The sequence below is a fragment of the Chlamydotis macqueenii genome, unplaced genomic scaffold (genome assembly GCF_036417535.1).
Source record: "Chlamydotis macqueenii isolate bChlMac1 unplaced genomic scaffold, bChlMac1.mat HAP1_SCAFFOLD_160, whole genome shotgun sequence".
In the NCBI taxonomy this organism is placed as follows: domain Eukaryota; kingdom Metazoa; phylum Chordata; class Aves; order Otidiformes; family Otididae; genus Chlamydotis; species Chlamydotis macqueenii.
In genome coordinates, this window is record NW_028239054.1 from 1 (window position 1) to 20714 (window position 20714).

The 20714-nt window shown below is 67.0% G+C and overlaps 1 protein-coding gene across 1 annotated transcript; it reads left to right on the top strand.

The window, feature by feature from the left end:
- Window positions 1-268: 268 nt before the first annotated feature.
- LOC147596107 (uncharacterized) lies at window positions 269-20319 on the top strand (the record flags this gene model as incomplete). The annotated part of the gene is made up of 18 exons (XM_086771661.1): window positions 269-364; window positions 2669-2974; window positions 6041-6091; window positions 6848-7138; window positions 11378-11428; window positions 13805-13852; window positions 15815-16081; window positions 16361-16423; window positions 17584-17680; window positions 17768-17895; window positions 18372-18430; window positions 18549-18697; window positions 18820-18888; window positions 19344-19509; window positions 19622-19783; window positions 19926-20031; window positions 20122-20172; window positions 20281-20319. Coding segments are annotated over 18 exons (2199 nt in total), but the record flags the coding sequence as incomplete, so codon positions are not given.
- Between the last annotated feature and the right edge of the window lie 395 nt (window positions 20320-20714).

The window sequence follows — 20714 nt, forward strand, 5'->3', positions numbered from 1 at the left end:
CTCCACGGCACCCACCACCACCACCCAGGAGACCTCCACAGCACCCACCACCACCACCCACGAGACCTCCACGGCACCCACCACCACCACCCAGGAGACCTCCACAGCACCCACCACCACCACCCACGAGACCTCCACAGCACCCACCACCACCACCACCCAGGAGACCTCCACGGCACAAACCACCACGACCCAGGTGACCTCCACGGCACGCAGCACCACCACCACCCAGGAGACCTCCACGGCACCCACCACAACCACCACCCAGGAGACCTCCACAGCACCCACCACCACCACCCAGGAGACCTCCACGGCACCCACCACCACCACCACCCAGGAGACCTCCACAGCACCCAGCACCACCACCACCCAGGAGACCTCCACGGCACTAACCACCACCACCCTGGAGACCTCCACAGCACCCACCACCACCACCCAGGAGACCTCCACAGCACCCAGCACCACCACCCAGGTGACCTCCACCGCACCCACCACCACCACCCAGGAGACCTCCACGGCACCCACCACCACCACCCTGGAGACCTCCACGGCACCCACCACCACCACCCTGGAGACCTCCACCGCACCCACCACCACCACCCAGGAGACCTCCACGGCACCCACCACCACCACCACCCAGGAGACCTCCACGGCACTAACCACCACCACCCAGGTGACCTCCACCGCACCCAGCACCACCACCCAGGTGACCTCCACCGCACCCAGCACCACCACCCAGGAGACCTCCACGGCACCCAGCACCACCACCCAGGAGACCTCCACGGCACCCACCACCACCACCCTGGAGACCTCCACAGCACCCACCACCACCACGGTGGTGACCTCCACAGCACCCAGCACCACCACCCAGGAGACCTCCACGGCACCCACCACCACCACCCTGGAGACCTCCACGGCACCCACCACTACCACGGTGGTGACCTCCACAGCACCCAGCACCACCACCCAGGAGACCTCCACGGCACCCACCACCACCACCCTGGAGACCTCCACGGCACCCACCACCACCACCCAGGAGACCTCCACAGCACCCACCACCACCACCCAGGAGACCTCCACAGCACCCACCACCACCACCACCCAGGAGACCTCCGCAGCACCCACCACCACCACCCAGGTGACCTCCACGGGACCCAGCACCACCACCCAGCTGACCTCCACAGCACCCACCACCTCCTCCCAGGTGACCTCCACGGCACCCACCACGCCCAACCAGGACACCTCCACAGCACCCAGCACCACCACCCAGGAGACCTCCACGGCACCCACCACCACCACCACCCAGGAGACCTCCACAGCACCCAGCACCACCACCACCCAGGAGACCTCCACGGCACCCACCACCACCACCCTGGAGACCTCCACGGCACCCACCACCACCACGGTGGTGACCTCCACGGCACCCAGCACCACCACCCAGGAGACCTCCACGGCACCCACCACCACCACCCAGGAGACCTCTACAGCACCCAGCAACCCCACCCAGGAGACCTCCACGGCACCCACCACCACCACCCAGGAGACCTCCACAGCACCCACCACCACCACCCAAGTGACCTCCACAGCACCCACCACCACCACCCAAGTGACCTCCACCGCACCGACCACCACCACTCAGGAGACTTCCACGGCACCCACCACCACCACCGAAGTGACCTCCACCGCACCCACCACCACCACCACCACCCAGGAGACCTCCACGGCACCCACCACCACCACCCAGGAGACCTCCACAGCACCCACCACCACCACCCAAGTGACCTCCACCGCACCGACCACCACCACCACCACCCAGGAGACCTCCACGGCACCAACCACCACCACGCAGGAGACCTCCACGGCACACACCACCACCACCACCCAGGAGACCTCCACGGCACCCACCACCACCACCCAGGAGACCTCCACAGCACCCACAACCACCCAGGAGACCTCCACGGCACCCACCACCACCACCCAGGAGACCTCCACAGCACCCACCACCACCACTCAAGAGAGCTCCACAGCACCCACCACCACCACTCAAGAGAGCTCCACAGCACCCACCACCACCACCCAGGAGACCTCCACTGCACCCACCACCACCACCACCCTGGAGACCTCCACAGCACCCACCACCACCACCACCCAGGAGACCTCCACGGCACCCACCACCACCACTCAGGAGACCTCCACAGCAGCCACCACCACCACCCAGGAGACTTCCACAGCACCCACCACCACCACCCAGGAGACCTCCACAGCACCCACCACCACCACCCAGGAGACCTCCACTGCACCCACCACCACCACCGCCCTGGAGACCTCCACAGCACCCACCACCACCACTCAGGAGACCTCCACGGCACCCACCACCACCCCCACCACCCAGGAGACTTCCACAGCACCCACCACCACCACCCAGGAGACCTCCACGGCACCCACCACCACCCCCACCACCCAGGAGACCTCCACAGCACCCACCACCACCACTCAGGAGACCTCCACGGCACCCACCACCACCACCCAGGTGACCTCCACAGCACCCACCACCACCACTCAGGAGACCTCCACGGCACCCACCACCACCACCCAGGAGACAACCACGGCACCCACCACCACCACGACCCAGGAGACCTCCACAGCACCCACCACGACCACTCAGGAGACCTCCACAGCACCCACCACCACCACCCAAGTGACCTCCACCGCACCCACCACCACCACCACCACCCAGGAGACCTCCACGGCACCCAGCACCACCACCACTCAGGAGACCTCCACAGCACCCACCACCACCACCACCCAGGAGACCTCCACAGCACCCACCACCACCACCACCCAGGAGACCTCCACGGCACCCACCACCACCACCCAAGTGACCTCCACCGCACCCACCACCACCACCACCACCCAGGAGTCCTCCACAGCACCCACCACCACCACTCAGGAGACCTCCACGGCACCAACCACCACCACCCAGGAGACCTCCACGGCACCCACCACCACCACTCAGGAGACCTCCACAGCACCCACCACCACCACCACCCAGGAGACCTCCACAGCACAAACCACCACCACCCTGGAGACCTCCACAGCACCCACCACCACCACCCAGGTGACCTCCACGGCACCCACCACCACCACCCAGGAGACCTCCACGGCACCCACCACCACCACCACCCAGGAGACCTCCACGGCACTAACCACCACCACCCTGGAGACCTCCACAGCACCCACCACCACCACCCAGGTGACCTCCACAGCACCCAGCACCACCACCCAGGAGACCTCCACGGCACCCACCACCACCACCCAGGAGACCTCCACAGCACCCACCACCACCACCCAGGAGACCTCCACAGCACCCAGCACCACCACCCAGGAGACCTCCACGGCACCCAGCACCACCACCCAGGTGACCTTTACGGCACCCACCACCACCACCCAGGAGACCTCCACAGCACCCACCACCACCACCCAGGAGACCTCCACAGCACCCACCACCACCACCCAGGAGACCTCCACGGCACCCAGCACCACCACCCAGGAGACCTCCACAGCACCCAGCACCACCACCCAGGAGACCTCCACGGCACCCACCACCACCACCCTGGAGACCTCCACGGCACCCACCACCACCACCACCCAGGAGACCTCCACGGCACCCACCACCAGCACCACCCAGGAGACTTCCACAGCACCCAGCACCACCACCCAGGAGACCTCCACGGCACCCACCACCACCACCCTGGAGACCTTCACAGCACCCAGCCCCACCACCCAGGAGACCTCCACGGCACACACCACCACCACCCAGGAGACCTCCACAGCACCCACCACCACCACTCAGGAGACTTCCACAGCACCCACCACGCCCACCCAGGACACCTCCACAGCACCCACCACCACCACCCAGGAGACCTCTACAGCACCCACCACCACCACCCAGGAGACCACCACGGCACCCACCACCACCACCACCCAGGAGACCTCCACAGCACCCACCACCACCACCCAGGAGACCTCCACGGCACCCACCACCACCACCCAGGACACCTCCACAGCACCCACCACCACCACCACCCAGGAGACCTCTACAGCACCCACCACCACCACCCAGGAGACCACCACGGCACCCACCACCACCACCACCCAGGAGACCTCCACGGCACCCACCACCACCACCCAGGAGACCTCCACTGCACCCACCACCACCACCACCCAGGAGACCTCTACAGCACCCACCACCACCACACAGGAGACCACCACGGCACCCACCACCACCACCACCCAGGAGACCTCTACAGCACCCACCACCACCACCCAGGAGACCACCACGGCACCCACCACCACCAACCAGGAGACCTCCACGGCACCCACCACCACCACCCAGGACATCTCCACGGCACCCACCACCACCACCACCCAGGAGACCTCCACGGCACCCACCACCACCACCCAGGAGACCTCTACAGCACCCACCACCACCACCCAGGACACCTCCACAGCACCCAGCACCACCACCACCCAGGTGACCTCCACAGCACCCAGCACCACCACCCAGGAGACCTCCACGGCAACCACCACCACGACCCAGGAGACCTCCACGGCACCCACCACCACCACCACCACCCAGGAGACCTCCACGGCACTAACCACCACCACCCTGGAGACCTCCACAGCACCCACCACCACCACCCAGGTGACCTCCACGGCACCCACCACCACCACCCAGGAGACCTCCACGGCACCCACCACCACCACCACCCAGGAGACCTCCACAGCACCCAGCACCACCACCACCCTGGAGACCTCCACAGCACCCACCACCACCACCCAGGTGACCTTCACGGCACCCACCACCACCACCCAGGAGACCTCCACGGCACCCACCACCACCACCACCCAGGAGACCTCCACAGCACCCACCACGACCACTCAGGAGACCTCCACAGCACCCACCACCACCACCCAGGAGACCTCCACGGCACCCACCACCACCACCACCCAGGAGACCTCCACAGCACCCAGCACCACCACCACCCTGGAGACCTCCACAGCACCCACCACCACCACCCAGGTGACCTCCACAGCACCCAGCACCACCACCCAGGAGACCTCCACGGCACCCAGCACCACCACCCTGGAGACCTCCACAGCACCCACCACCACCACGGTGGTGACCTCCACAGCACCCAGCACCACCACCCAGGAGACCTCCACGGCACCCACCACCACCACCCAGGAGACCTCCACAGCACCCACCACCACCACTCAGGAGACTTCCACAGCACCCACCACCACCACCCAGGAGACCTCCACAGCACCCACCACCACCACCCAGGAGACCTCCACAGCACCCACCACCACCACCACCCAGGAGACCTCCACGGCACAAACCACCACCACCCTGGAGACCTCCACAGCACCCACCACCACCACCCAGGTGACCTCCACGGCACCCACCACCACCACCCAGGTGACCTCCACGGCACCCACCACCACCACCCAGGAGACCTCCACGGCACCCACCACCACCACCACCCAGGAGACCTCCACAGCACCCAGCACCACCACCACCCAGGAGACCTCCACGGCACTAACCACCACCACCCTGGAGACCTCCACAGCACCCACCACCACCACCCAGGAGACCTCCACGGCACCCACCACCACCACCACCCAGGAGACCTCCACGGCACAAACCACCACCACCCTGGAGACCTCCACAGCACCCACCACCACCACCCAGGTGACCTCCACGGCACCCACCACCACCACCCAGGAGACCTCCACGGCACCCACCACCACCACCACCCAGGAGACCTCCACAGCACCCACCACCACCACCACCCAGGAGACCTCCACGGCACAAACCACCACCACCCTGGAGACCTCCACAGCACCCACCACCACCACCCAGGTGACCTCCACGGCACCCACCACCACCACCCAGGAGACCTCCACGGCACCCACCACCACCACCACCCAGGAGACCTCCACAGCACCCACCACCACCACCCAGGAGACCTCCACGGCACCCACCACCACCACCACCCAGGAGACCTCCACAGCACCCAGCACCACCACCACCCAGGAGACCTCCACGGCACCGACCACAAGCACCACCCAGGAGACCTCCACAGCACCCACCACCACCACCCAGGAGACCTCCAAAGCACAAACCACCACCACCCTGGAGACCTCCACAGCACCCACCACCACCACCCAGGAGACCTCCACAGCACCCACCACCACCACCCAGGAGACCTCCACGGCACCCACCACCACCACCACCCAGGAGACCTCCACAGCACCCAGCACCACCACCACCCAGGAGACCTCCACGGCACCCACCACCACCACCCTGGAGACCTCCACGGCACCCACCACCATCACGGTGGTGACCTCCACGGCACCCAGCACCACCACCCAGGAGACCTCCACGGCACCCACCACCACCACCCAGGAGACCTCTACAGCACCCACCACCACCACCCTGGAGACCTCCACAGCACCCAGCACCCCCACCCAGGAGACCTCCACGGCACCCACCACCACCACCCAGGAGACCTCCACAGCACCCACCACCACCACTCAGGAGACTTCCACGGCACCCACCACCACCACCGAAGTGACCTCCACCGCACCCACCACCACCACCACCACCCAGGAGACCTCCACGGCACCCACCACCACCCCCCAGGAGACCTCCACAGCACCCACCACCACCACCCAAGTGACCTCCACCGCACCGACCACCACCACCACCCAGGAGACCTCCACGGCACCAACCACCACCACGCAGGAGACCTCCACGGCACACACCACCACCACCACCCAGGAGACCTCCACGGCACCCACCACCACCACCCAGGAGACCTCCACAGCACCCACAACCACCCAGGAGACCTCCACGGCACCCACCACCACCACCCAGGAGACCTCCACAGCACCCACCACCACCACTCAAGAGAGCTCCACAGCACCCACCACCACCACTCAAGAGAGCTCCACAGCACCCTCCACCACCACCCAGGAGACCTCCACTGCACCCACCACCACCACCACCCTGGAGACCTCCACAGCACCCACCACCACCACCACCCAGGAGACCTCCACGGCACCCACCACCACCACTCAGGAGACCTCCACAGCAGCCACCACCACCACCCAGGAGACTTCCACAGCACCCACCACCACCACCCAGGAGACCTCCACAGCACCCACCACCACCACCCAGGAGACCTCCACTGCACCCACCACCACCACCGCCCTGGAGACCTCCACAGCACCCACCACCACCACTCAGGAGACCTCCACGGCACCCACCACCACCACCCAGGAGACCTCCACTGCACCCACCACCACCACCACCCAGGAGACCTCCACAGCACCCACCACCACCACCACCCAGGAGACCTCCACGGCACCCACCACCACCACTCAGGAGACCTCCACAGCAGCCACCACCACCACCCAGGAGACTTCCACAGCACCCACCACCACCACCACCCAGGAGACCTCCACGGCACCCACCACCACCACCACCCAGGAGACCTCCACGGCACCCACCACCACCACCACCCAGGAGACCTCCACGGCACCCACCTCCACCACCACCCAGGAGACCTCCACAGCACCCACCACCACCACCCAGGAGACCTCCACGGCACCCACCACCACCCCCACCACCCAGGAGACTTCCACAGCACCCACCACCACCACCCAGGAGACCTCCACGGCACCCACCACCACCCCCACCACCCAGGAGACCTCCACAGCACCCACCACCACCACTCAGGAGACCTCCACGGCACCCACCACCACCACCCAGGTGACCTCCACAGCACCCACCACCACCACTCAGGAGACCTCCACGGCACCCACCACCACCACCCAGGAGACAACCACGGCACCCACCACCACCACCACCCAGGAGACCTCCACAGCACCCACCACGACCTCTCAGGAGACCTCCACAGCACCCACCACCACCACCCAGGAGACCTCCACCGCACCCAGCACCACCACCACTCAGGAGACCTCCACAGCACCCACCACCACCACCACCCAGGAGACCTCCACAGCACCCACCACCACCACCACCCAGGAGACCTCCACGGCACCCACCACCACCACCCAAGTGACCTCCACCGCACCCACCACCACCACCACCACCCAGGAGTCCTCCACAGTACCCACCACCACCATCACTCAGGAGACCTCCACGGCACCCACCACCACCACCCAGGAGACCTCCACGGCACCCACCACCACCACTCAGGAGACCTCCACAGCACCCACCACCACCACCACTCAGGAGACCTCCACGGCGCCCACCACCACCACTCAGGAGACCTCCACGGCGCCCACCACCACCACCACCCAGGAGAGCTCCACGGCGCCCACCACCACCACCACCCAGGAGACCTCCACCGCACCCACCACCACCACCCTGGAGACCTCCACAGCACCCACCACCACCACGGTGGTGACCTCCACAGCACCCAGCACCACCACCCAGGAGACCTCCACAGCACCCACCACCACCACCCTGGAGACCTCCACAGCACCCAGCACCACCACCCAGGAGACCTCCACGGCACCCACCACCACCACCCAGGAGACCTCCACAGCACCCACCACCACCACCCAGGAGACCTCCACGGCACCCACCACCACCACGGTGGTGACCTCCACAGCACCCAGCACCACCACCCAGGAGACCTCCACAGCACCCACCACCACCACCCTGGAGACCTCCACAGCACCCAGCACCACCACCCTGGAGACCTCCACAGCACCCAGCACCACCACCCAGGAGACCTCCACGGCACCCACCACCACCACCCAGGAGACCTCCACGGCACCCACCACCACCACGGTGGTGACCTCCACAGCACCCAGCACCACCACCCAGGAGACCTCCACGGCACCCACCACCACCACCCAGGAGACCTCCACAGCACCCACCACCACCACCCTGGAGACCTCCACAGCACCCAGCACCACCACCCAGGAGACCTCCACGGCACCCACCACCACCACCCAGGAGACCTCCACGGCACCCACCACCACCACCCAAGTGACCTCCACCGCACCGACCACCACCACCACCACTCAGGAGACCTCCACGGCACCAACCACCACCACGCAGGAGACCTCCACGGCACCCACCACCACCACCACCCAGGAGACCTCCACGGCACCCACCACCACCACCCAGGAGACCTCCACAGCACCCACCACCACCACCCAGGAGACCTCCACGGCACCCACCACCACCCCCACCACCCAGGAGACTTCCACAGCACCCACCACCACCACCCAGGAGACATCCACGGCACCCACCACCACCCCCACCACCCAGGAGACCTCCACAGCACCCACCACCACCACTCAGGAGACCTCCACGGCACCCACCACCACCACCCAGGAGACCTCCACAGCACCCACCACCACCACTCAGGAGACCTGCACGGCACCCACCACCACCACCCAGGAGACAACCACGGCACCCACCACCACCACCACCCAGGAGACCTCCACAGCACCCACCACGACCACTCAGGAGACCTCCACAGCACCCACCACCACCACCCAGGAGACCTCCACGGCACCCAGCACCACCACCACTCAGGAGACCTCCACAGCACCCACCACCACCACCACCCAGGAGACCTCCACAGCACCCACCACCACCACCACCCAGGAGACCTCCACGGCACCCACCACCACCACCCAGGTGACCTCCACGGCACCCACCACCACCACCCTGGAGACCTCCACAGCACCCAGCACCACCACCCAGGAGACCTCCACGGCACCCACCACCACCACCCAGGAGACTTCCACAGCACCCACCACCACCACCCAGGAGACCTCCACAGCACCCACCACCACCACCACCCAGGAGACCTCCACGGCACAAACCACCACCACCCTGGAGACCTCCACGGCACCCACCACCACCACCCAGGTGACCTCCACAGCACCCAGCACCACCACCCAGGAGACCTCCACGGCACCCAGCACCACCACCCAGGAGACCTCCACGGCACCCACCACCACCACCCAGGAGACCTCCACAGCACCCACCACCACCACGGTGGTGACCTCCACAGCACCCAGCACCACCACCCAGGTGACCTTTACGGCACCCACCACCACCACCCAGGAGACCTCCACAGCACCCACCACCACCACCCAGGAGACCTCCACGGAACCCACCACCACCACGGTGGTGACCTCCACAGCACCCAGCACCACCACCCAGGAGACCTCCACGGCACCCACCACCACCACCCAGGAGACCTCCACAGCACCCACCACCACCACCCTGGAGACCTCCACAGCACCCAGCACCACCACCCAGGAGACCTCCACGGCACCCACCACCACCACCCAGGAGACCTCCACGGCACCCACCACCACCACCCAAGTGACCTCCACCGCACCGACCACCACCACCACCACTCAGGAGACCTCCACGGCACCAACCACCACCACGCAGGAGACCTCCACGGCACCCACCACCACCACCACCCAGGAGACCTCCACGGCACCCACCACCACCACCCAGGAGACCTCCACAGCACCCACCACCACCACCCAGGAGACCTCCACGGCACCCACCACCACCCCCACCACCCAGGAGACTTCCACAGCACCCACCACCACCACCCAGGAGACATCCACGGCACCCACCACCACCCCCACCACCCAGGAGACCTCCACAGCACCCACCACCACCACTCAGGAGACCTGCACGGCACCCACCACCACCACCCAGGAGACAACCACGGCACCCACCACCACCACCACCCAGGAGACCTCCACAGCACCCACCACGACCACTCAGGAGACCTCCACAGCACCCACCACCACCACCCAAGTGACCTCCACCGCACCCACCACCATCACCACCACCCAGGAGACCTCCACGGCACCCAGCACCACCACCACTCAGGAGACCTCCACAGCACCCACCACCACCACCACCCAGGAGACCTCCACGGCACCCACCACCACCACCCAAGTGACCTCCACCGCACCCACCACCACCACCACCACCCAGGAGACCTCCACAGCACCCACCACCACCACCCAAGTGACCTCCACCGCACCCACCACCACCACCACCACCCAGGAGACCTCAACGGCACCCAGCACCACCACCACTCAGGAGACCTCCACAGCACCCACCACCACCACCACCCAGGAGACCTCCACAGCACCCACCACCACCACCACTCAGGAGACCTCCACAGCACCCACCACCACCACCCAGGAGACCTCCACAGCACCAACCACCACCACCACCCAGGAGACCTCCACAGCACCCACCACCACCACCCAGGAGACCTCCACAGCACCCACCACCACCACCACCCAGGAGACCTCCACAGTACCCACCACCACCACCACTCAGGAGACCTCCACGGCACCAACCACCACCACCCAGGAGACCTCCACGGCACCCACCACCACCACCCAGGTGACCTCCACGGCACCCACCACCACCACCCAGGAGACCTCCACAGCACCCACCACCACCACCACCCAGGAGACCTCCACGGCACCCACCACCACCACCACGCAGGAGACCTCCACGGCACCCACCACCACCACCACCCAGGAGACCTCCACGGCACCCACCACCACCACCCAGGAGACCTCCACGGCACCCACCACCACCACCACCCAGGAGACCTCCACAGCACCCACCACCACCACCCAGGAGACCTCCACGGCACCCACCACCACCACCACACAGGAGACCACCACGGCACCCACCACCACCACCACTCAGGAGACCTCCACAGCACCCACCACCACCACCCAGGAGACCTCCACGGCACCCAGCACCACCACCACCCAGGAGACCTCCACGGCACCCACCACCACCACCCAGGAGACCTCCACCGCACCCAGCACCACCACCACCCAGGAGACCTCCACAGCACCCACCACCACCACCCAGGAGACCTCCACGGCACCCACCACCACCACCCAGGTGACCTCCACGGCACCCACCACCACCAGCACCCAGGAGACCTCCACGGCACCCACCACCACCAGCACCCAGGAGACCTCCACTGCACCCACCACCACCACCACCCAGGAGACCTCCACTGCACCCACCACCACCACCACCCAGGAGACCTCCACGGCACCCACCACCACCACCCAGGACACCTCCACGGCACCCACCACCACCACCCAGGAGACCTCCACAGCACCCACCACCACCACCACCCAGGAGACCTCCACGGCACCCACCACCACCACCCAGGAGACCTCCACGGCACCCACCACCACCACCCAGGACACCTCCACGGCACCCACCACCACCACCCAGGAGACCTCCACGGCACCCACCACCACCACCCAGGAGACCTCCACAGCACCCAGCACCACCACCACCACCCAGGACACCTCCACGGCACCCACCACCACCACCCAGGAGACCTCCACAGCACCCACCACCACCACCACCACCCAGGACACCTCCACGGCACCCACCACCACTACCCAGGAGACCTCCACGGCACCCACCACCACCACCCAGGAGACTTCCACGTCACCCACCACCACCACCCAGGTGACCTCCACAGCACCCACCACCACCACCCAGGAGACCTCCACGGCACCCACCACCACCAGCACCCAGGAGACCTCCACAGCACCCACCACCACCACCACCCAGGAGACTTCCACAGCACCCACCACCACCACCCAGGAGACCTCCACGGCACCCACCACCACCACCACCCAGGAGACCTCTACGGCACCCACCACCACCACCACCACCACCCAGGTGACCTCCACAGCACCCACCACCACCACCACCCAGGTGACCTCCACGGCACCCACCACCACCACCCAGGAGACCTCCACGGCACCCACCACCACCACCACCCAGGAGACCTCCACAGCACCTACCACGACCACCACCCAGGAGACCTCCACGGCACCCACCACCACCACCCAGGAGACTTCCACGGCACCCACCACTACCACCACCCACGTGACATCTATAGCACCCATCCTTACGCCCACCCAGGAGACCTCCACAGCACCCACCACCACCACCCAGGAGACCTCCACGGCACCCACCACCACCACCCAGGAGACCTCCACAGCACCCACCACCACCACTACCCAGGAGACCTCCACGGCACCCACCACCACCACCCAGGTGACCTCCACGGCACCCACCACCACCACCCAGGAGACCTCCACAGCACCCACCACCACCACCACCCAGGAGACCTCCACTGCACCCAGCACCACCACCACCCAGGAGACCTCCACAGCACCCACCACCACCACCACCACTCAGGAGACCTCCACCGCACCCACCACCACCACCCAGGAGACCTCCACGGCACCCACCACCACCACCCAGGAGACCTCCACGGCACCCACCACCACCACCCAGGTGACCTTTACGGCACCCACCACCACCACCCAGGTGACCTCCACCGCACCCACCACGACCACCACCCAGGTGACCTCCACGGCACCCACCACCACCAGTCAGGAGACCTCCCCAGCACCCACCACCACCACCCAGGAGACCTCCACAGCACCCACCACCACCACCATCCAGGAGACCTCCACGGCACCCACCACCACCACCCAGGTGACCTCCACGGCACCCACCACGACCACCACCCAGGTGACCTCCACGGCACCCACCACCACCACCCAGGAGACCTCCACGGCACCCACCACCACCACCACCCAGGTGACCTCCACGGCTCCCACCACCACCACCCAGGAGACCTCCACCGCACCCACCACCACCACCCAGGAGACCTCCACGGCACCCACCACCACCACCACCCAGGTGACCTCCACGGCACCCACCACCACCACCACCCAGGAGACCTCCACGGCACCCACCACCACCACCACCCAGCTGACCTCCACGGCACCCAGCACCACCACCCAGGAGACCTCCACCGCACCCACCACCACCACCACCCAGGAGACCTCCACTGCACCCAGCACCACCACCACCCAGGAGACCTCCACAGCACCCACCACCACCACCCAGGAGACCTCCACGGCACGCAGCACCACCACCACCCAGGAGACCTCCACGGCACCCACCACCACCACCACCCAGGAGACCTCCACGGCACCCACCACCACCACCCAGGTGACCTCCACGGCACCCACCACCACCACCCAGGTGACCTCCACGGCACCCACCACCACCACCCAGGTGACCTCCACGGCACCCACCACCACCACCACACAGGAGACCACCACGGCACCCACCACCACCACCACTCAGGAGACCTCCACAGCACCCACCACCACCACCCAGGAGACCTCCACGGCACCCAGCACCACCACCACCCAGGAGACCTCCACGGCACCCACCACCACCACCCAGGAGACCTCCACCGCACCCAGCACCACCACCACCCAGGAGACCTCCACAGCACCCACCACCACCACCCAGGAGACCTCCACGGCACCCACCGCCACCACCCAGGTGACCTCCACGGCACCCACCACCACCACCCAGGAGACCTCCACAGCACCCACCACCACCACCCAGGTGACCTCCACGGCACCCACCACCACCACCCAGGAGACCTCCACGGCACCCACCACCACCACCACCCAGGAGACCTCCACTGCACCCACCACCACCACCACCCAGGAGACCTCCACTGCACCCACCACCACCACCACCCAGGAGACCTCCACAGCACCCACCACCACCACCACCCAGGAGACCTCCACGGCACCCACCACCACCACCCAGGACACCTCCACGGCACCCACCACCACCACCCAGGAGACCTCCACAGCACCCACCACCACCACCACCCAGGAGACCTCCACAGCACCCACCACCACCACCACCCAGGAGACCTCCACAGCACCCACCACCACCACCACCCAGGAGACCTCCACAGCACCCACCACCACCACCCAGGAGACCTCCACGGCACCCACCACCACTACCCAGGAGACCTCCACGGCACCCACCACCACCACCCAGGAGACTTCCACGTCACCCACCACCACCACCCAGGTGACCTCCACAGCACCCACCACCACCACCCAGGAGACCTCCACGGCACCCACCACCACCAGCACCCAGGAGACCTCCACGGCACCCACCACCACCACCACCCAGGAGACTTCCACAGCACCCACCACCACCACGCAGGAGACCTCCACGGCACCCACCACCACCACCACCCAGGAGACCTCCACGGCACCCACCACCACCACCACCACCACCCAGGTGACCTCCACAGCACCCACCACCACCACCACCCAGGTGACCTCCACGGCACCCACCACCACCACCACACAGGAGACCACCACGGCACCCACCACCACCACCACCCAGGAGACCTCCACAGCACCCACCACCACCACCACCCAGGAGACCTCCACGGCACCCACCACCACCACCACGCAGGAGACCTCCACGGCACCCACCACCACCACCACCCAGGAGACCTCCACGGCACCCACCACCACCACTCAGGAGACCTCCACGGCACCCACCACCACCACCACCCAGGAGACCTCCACAGCACCCACCACCACCACCCAGGAGACCTCCACGGCACCCACCACCACCACCACACAGGAGACCACCACGGCACCCACCACCACCACCACTCAGGAGACCTCCACAGCACCCACCACCACCACCCAGGAGACCTCCACGGCACCCAGCACCACCACCACCCAGGAGACCTCCACGGCACCCACCACCACCACCCAGGAGACCTCCACCGCACCCAGCACCACCACCACCCAGGAGACCTCCACAGCTCCCACCACCACCACCCAGGAGACCTCCACCGCACCCAGCACCACCACCACCCAGGAGACCTCCACAGCACCCACCACCACCACCCAGGTGACCTCCACGGCACCCACCACCACCACCCAGGAGACCTCCACGGCACCCACCACCACCAGCACCCAGGAGACCTCCACTGCACCCACCACCACCACCACCCAGGAGACCTCCACTGCACCCACCACCACCACCACCCAGGAGACCTCCACAGCACCCACCACCACCACCACCCAGGAGACCTCCACGGCACCCACCACCACCACCCAGGACACCTCCACGGCACCCACCACCACTACCCAGGAGACCTCCACGGCACCCACCACCACCACCCAGGAGACTTCCACGTCACCCACCACCACCACCCAGGTGACCTCCACAGCACCCACCACCACCACCCAGGAGACCTCCACGGCACCCACCACCACCAGCACCCAGGAGACCTCCACAGCACCCACCACCACCACCACCCGGGAGACTTCCACAGCACCCACCACCACCACCCAGGAGACCTCCACGGCACCCACCACCACCACCACCCAGGAGACCTCTACGGCACCCACCACCACCACCACCACCACCCAGGTGACCTCCACAGCACCCACCACCACCACCACCCAGGTGACCTCCACGGCACCCACCACCACCACCCAGGAGACCTCCACGGCACCCACCACCACCACCACCCAGGAGACCTCCACAGCACCTACCACGACCACCACCCAGGAGACCTCCACGGCACCCACCACCACCACCCAGGAGACTTCCACGGCACCCACCACTACCACCACCCACGTGACATCTATAGCACCCATCCTTACGCCCACCCAGGAGACCTCCACAGCACCCACCACCACCACCCAGGAGACCTCCACGGCACCCACCACCACCACCCAGGAGACCTCCACAGCACCCACCACCACCACCACCCAGGAGACCTCCACGGCACCCACCACCACCACCCAGGTGACCTCCACGGCACCCACCACCACCACCCAGGAGACCTCCACAGCACCCACCACCACCACCACCCAGGAGACCTCCACTGCACCCAGCACCACCACCACCCAGGAGACCTCCACAGCACCCACCACCACCACCACCACTCAGGAGACCTCCACCGCACCCACCACCACCACCCAGGAGACCTCCACGGCACCCACCACCACCACCCAGGAGACCTCCACGGCACCCACCACCACCACCCAGGTGACCTTTACGGCACCCACCACCACCACCCAGGTGACCTCCACCGCACCCACCACCACCACCACCCAGGTGACCTCCACCGCACCCACCACCACCACCCAGGAGACCTCCACGGCACCCACCACCACCACCCAGGAGACCTCCACGGCACCCACCACCACCACCACCCAGGTGACCTCCACGGCACCCACCACCACCACCACCCAGGAGACCTCCACGGCACCCACCACCACCACCACCCAGGTGACCTCCACGGCACCCACCACCACCACCACCCAGGAGACCTCCACGGCACCCACCACCACCACCCAGGAGACCTCCACCGCACCCACCACCACCACCCAGGAGACCTCCACAGCACCCACCACCACCCCCATCATCGTTGTTCCTCCACGTGAGTCCCCCCATTCCCTCCTCCCCCCAAATCCCCCGTGTCCCCCCACCCTGCCCCTCCCCTCCCCACCCCACCCTTTCCCCGTGGCCACGCCCACCCCACCCGTGTCCCCCCAGGTTCCTGCCAGAACGGTGGCACCCCCACGGTCGACCGCTGCATCTGCCCCCCACCCTTCAACGGCCCCATCTGCGAATTCTCCGACGACGTCATCCAGACCCCGCTCCGTGAGTTTCCCCCCCGTGCCCCTCCCCCACCTTGGGTGTCCCCCGGGGCCACCACCCAACGTCCCCTCTGCTTCTCCTGTCCCTCAGCCCAGCCCGACTCCCTGCTGGCCGACGTCGAGCTGGTGGTCACCGTCACCAACTTCAACTTCAGCCGGGAGCTGGAGGACCCCGGCTCCGCCACCCACCGCGCCTTCCTGGAGCACTTCCAGCAGGAGGTGAGCGGCCATCTTGTCCCCTTTGGTGGCTATCTTGTTCCCTTTGGTGGCCATCTCCTTCCCTTGGTGGCCATCTTCTCCCCCTCGATGACCAGCTTTTCTTTTTTGGTGGCCACCTTCTCCCTTCGGCAGCTGTCTTCTCCCCTTCTTTGGCCACCTTCTCCCTCTCGGTGGCCATTTTCTCCCCCTTGGTGGCCATGTTGACCCCTTCTCCCCCTCAACAACCACCTTTTCTTTTTTGGTGGCCACCTTCTCCCTTCAGCAGCTGTCTTCCCCCCTTAGGGGCCACCTTCTCCCCTTGGTGGCCACCTTCTCCCCTTTGGTGGCCACCTTGTCCCCTACGGTGGCTGTCTTCTCCCCTTCGGTGGCCACCTTCTCCCTTTCATCATGACCTCCTCCCCTTTGGTGGCCACCTTCCCCACCTTGGCGGCCATCTTGACCCCTGGGCGGCTCACTCCACCCATTGGCCGTTGCAGATCAAGAAGATCTACGGTCACATCCCCGGCTACGAGGGCGTCAGGATCGTGGGCCTGAGGTGAGCGGTCCCCGCCCTCGGGGTGGCGGTGGGGTCTTCTCCTCCTCCTCCTCCTCCTCTCTAACCCCACCCCTCCCCCTTTTTTTGCCCTTTTTTTGGTGGTTTTCCCCCAAAAAAGCCCCGGCAGCGTCGTGGTCGACCACCGCGTCTTCTTCACCACGACATTGAGCGGCAACACCACCGAGAACTTCCAGGAGCTCACCCAGGGGCTGGTGGCCAGGCTGCAGGAGACGGAGGCCAACCAGGGCGCCTGTCAGCACAACACCTGTGGGTGCCCTCCTGCGTGTCCCATCCCCCGCCCAACCCACCCACCCTTGACCTCCTGGGTCCCACCGGGGCGCCCAACGTTGGGTCTCCAACACCTTCTCCTCTTCTTCTCCCCGCTGCAGCCGTCCTCTGCCTCACCGTGTCGCCCGACCCCGTCGTCAAGAACATGACTGAGGTGCCTTCCCTGGACGGTGAGACCTCTGGGGACCCACCCCACCGCCCCCGCCAAGGGTGTCCCACAAGTTCTCCCCACGCGTCCCACCCGGTCCTTGCCCATCCCATCAAGTCCTTGACCATCCCAGCAGGTCCTTGCCCGTCCCACCAGCTCCTTGCCTATCCAACCAAGTCCTTGCCCATCCCACCAAGTTCTTTCCCATCCCATCAGGTCTTTGCCTGTCCCACCACGTCCTTGCCCCTCCCACCAAAAGTCGTTGCCCGTCCCACCAAGTTCTTGGCCATCCCACCAGGTCCTCGCCCGTCCCACCAAAAGTTCTTGACCATCCCACCAGGTTCTCGATGGTCCCACCAAGTCCTTGCCCGCCCCACCAGCCCCCTTCCCGCCCCACCGGTTTCTCACCCGCCCCACCAGTTTCCCGCCCGCCCCACCAGTGCCCCCGTCACCCCCTAACCCCCTCCCCCTCCCCAGACTTCTGCTGGCTGCGCGCGCCCGCCGACTACCGCGACTTCTACTACGCCGACACCTCAGCCGAGGGCGTCGTCCGCTGCATCACCAACTGCACCCCCAACACCCCCACCAGCATGGACTGCCACCACGGCCAGTGCCACGTCACCCGCGCCGGCCCCCAGTGCTTGTGAGTGCCGCCGCCGCCGCCCCCCGGCCGCGGGGGTGTCCCGTCCCCCCCCCCCCGCCCCCGCCTGTCCTCTTCCAGTTGACCCCACCGCCCCTCTTCTCCCACCCCACAGCTGCTGGGATGAAGGCCTCTACTGGTACACGGGCACCCAGTGCTCCGGGCGCGTCAGTAAACTGGCCACCAGTTTGGGGCTGGTGGCCTCCATCTTGCTGGTGGCCTGCGTGGTCCTCGCCGTGCTGCTGGCCAGGAACCGGCGGAGGAGATACGTCCTGAGGTAGAGGAGCCCTGATTGGCTGGTGGGAAGGGGGGAGGTCTTCCAGTTGGCACCCGGGTTCTTTGGGGAAGGGTGGGAGGAGCCCCCTCCTGTCATTTTTTGGCCCCGCCCCTCTGAGACACACCCCTCGCTGCCCACCCAGCGACCGGCCCGCCGGGGACAACTGGTACGAGGAGGACGCTTTCACCTGGCGCTCGCCCGACGGCTTCCTCTACGGCAACGCGGGAGCCGAGGGCGTGGCGGGCGACGCCCAGCTGGGGCCGGAGGAGGCCGGCGGGCAGAGGGGACCCTCGCCGCGCCCGGCCGCCGCCCCCTGGCGCCCCCTCGCCGGCGGCGAGACCCCCCTCAGCTTCACGCCGTCGTTGGATCAGGTGGACACCTCCCTGCCGGTACGGCCCCCTCCTTCGCCCTCCCCCCCGCGAGGGAGGACCCAAGGGAGACCCCGCCCCTCCCCCACCCCTCTCACCTCCTTCTCTCCTCCTTCCCCTCCCCCCAAGATGAAGATCACCAGGCCGAAAGTCACAACCCAGCTGTGATCCCGTGGCGGGGACGTCCCGGCCGTCGGCGGAGGGAATCCCAACGGCGACCAAGAGTGGAGACCAAGCCAACCGGGATGAAGAGTAGACGATCAACCCAACCGGGATGAAGAGTAGACGATCAACCCAACTGGGATGAATAGTAGATGACCCCAAACGTGATGAAGAGTAGATGACCCCAAACATGATGAAGAGTAGAGACCAACCCAACCACCATGAAGACCAAAGACCAACCCAACTGGGATGAAGAGTAGAGACCAACCCAACCGGGATGAAGAGCAGGAACCAACCCAAGTGGGACAAAGAGTAGAGACCACCCCAACCCAAGTGGGATGAGGAGTAGAGGTCAACCCAACTGGGATGCAGAGTAGATGACCCCAAACGTGATGAAAAGT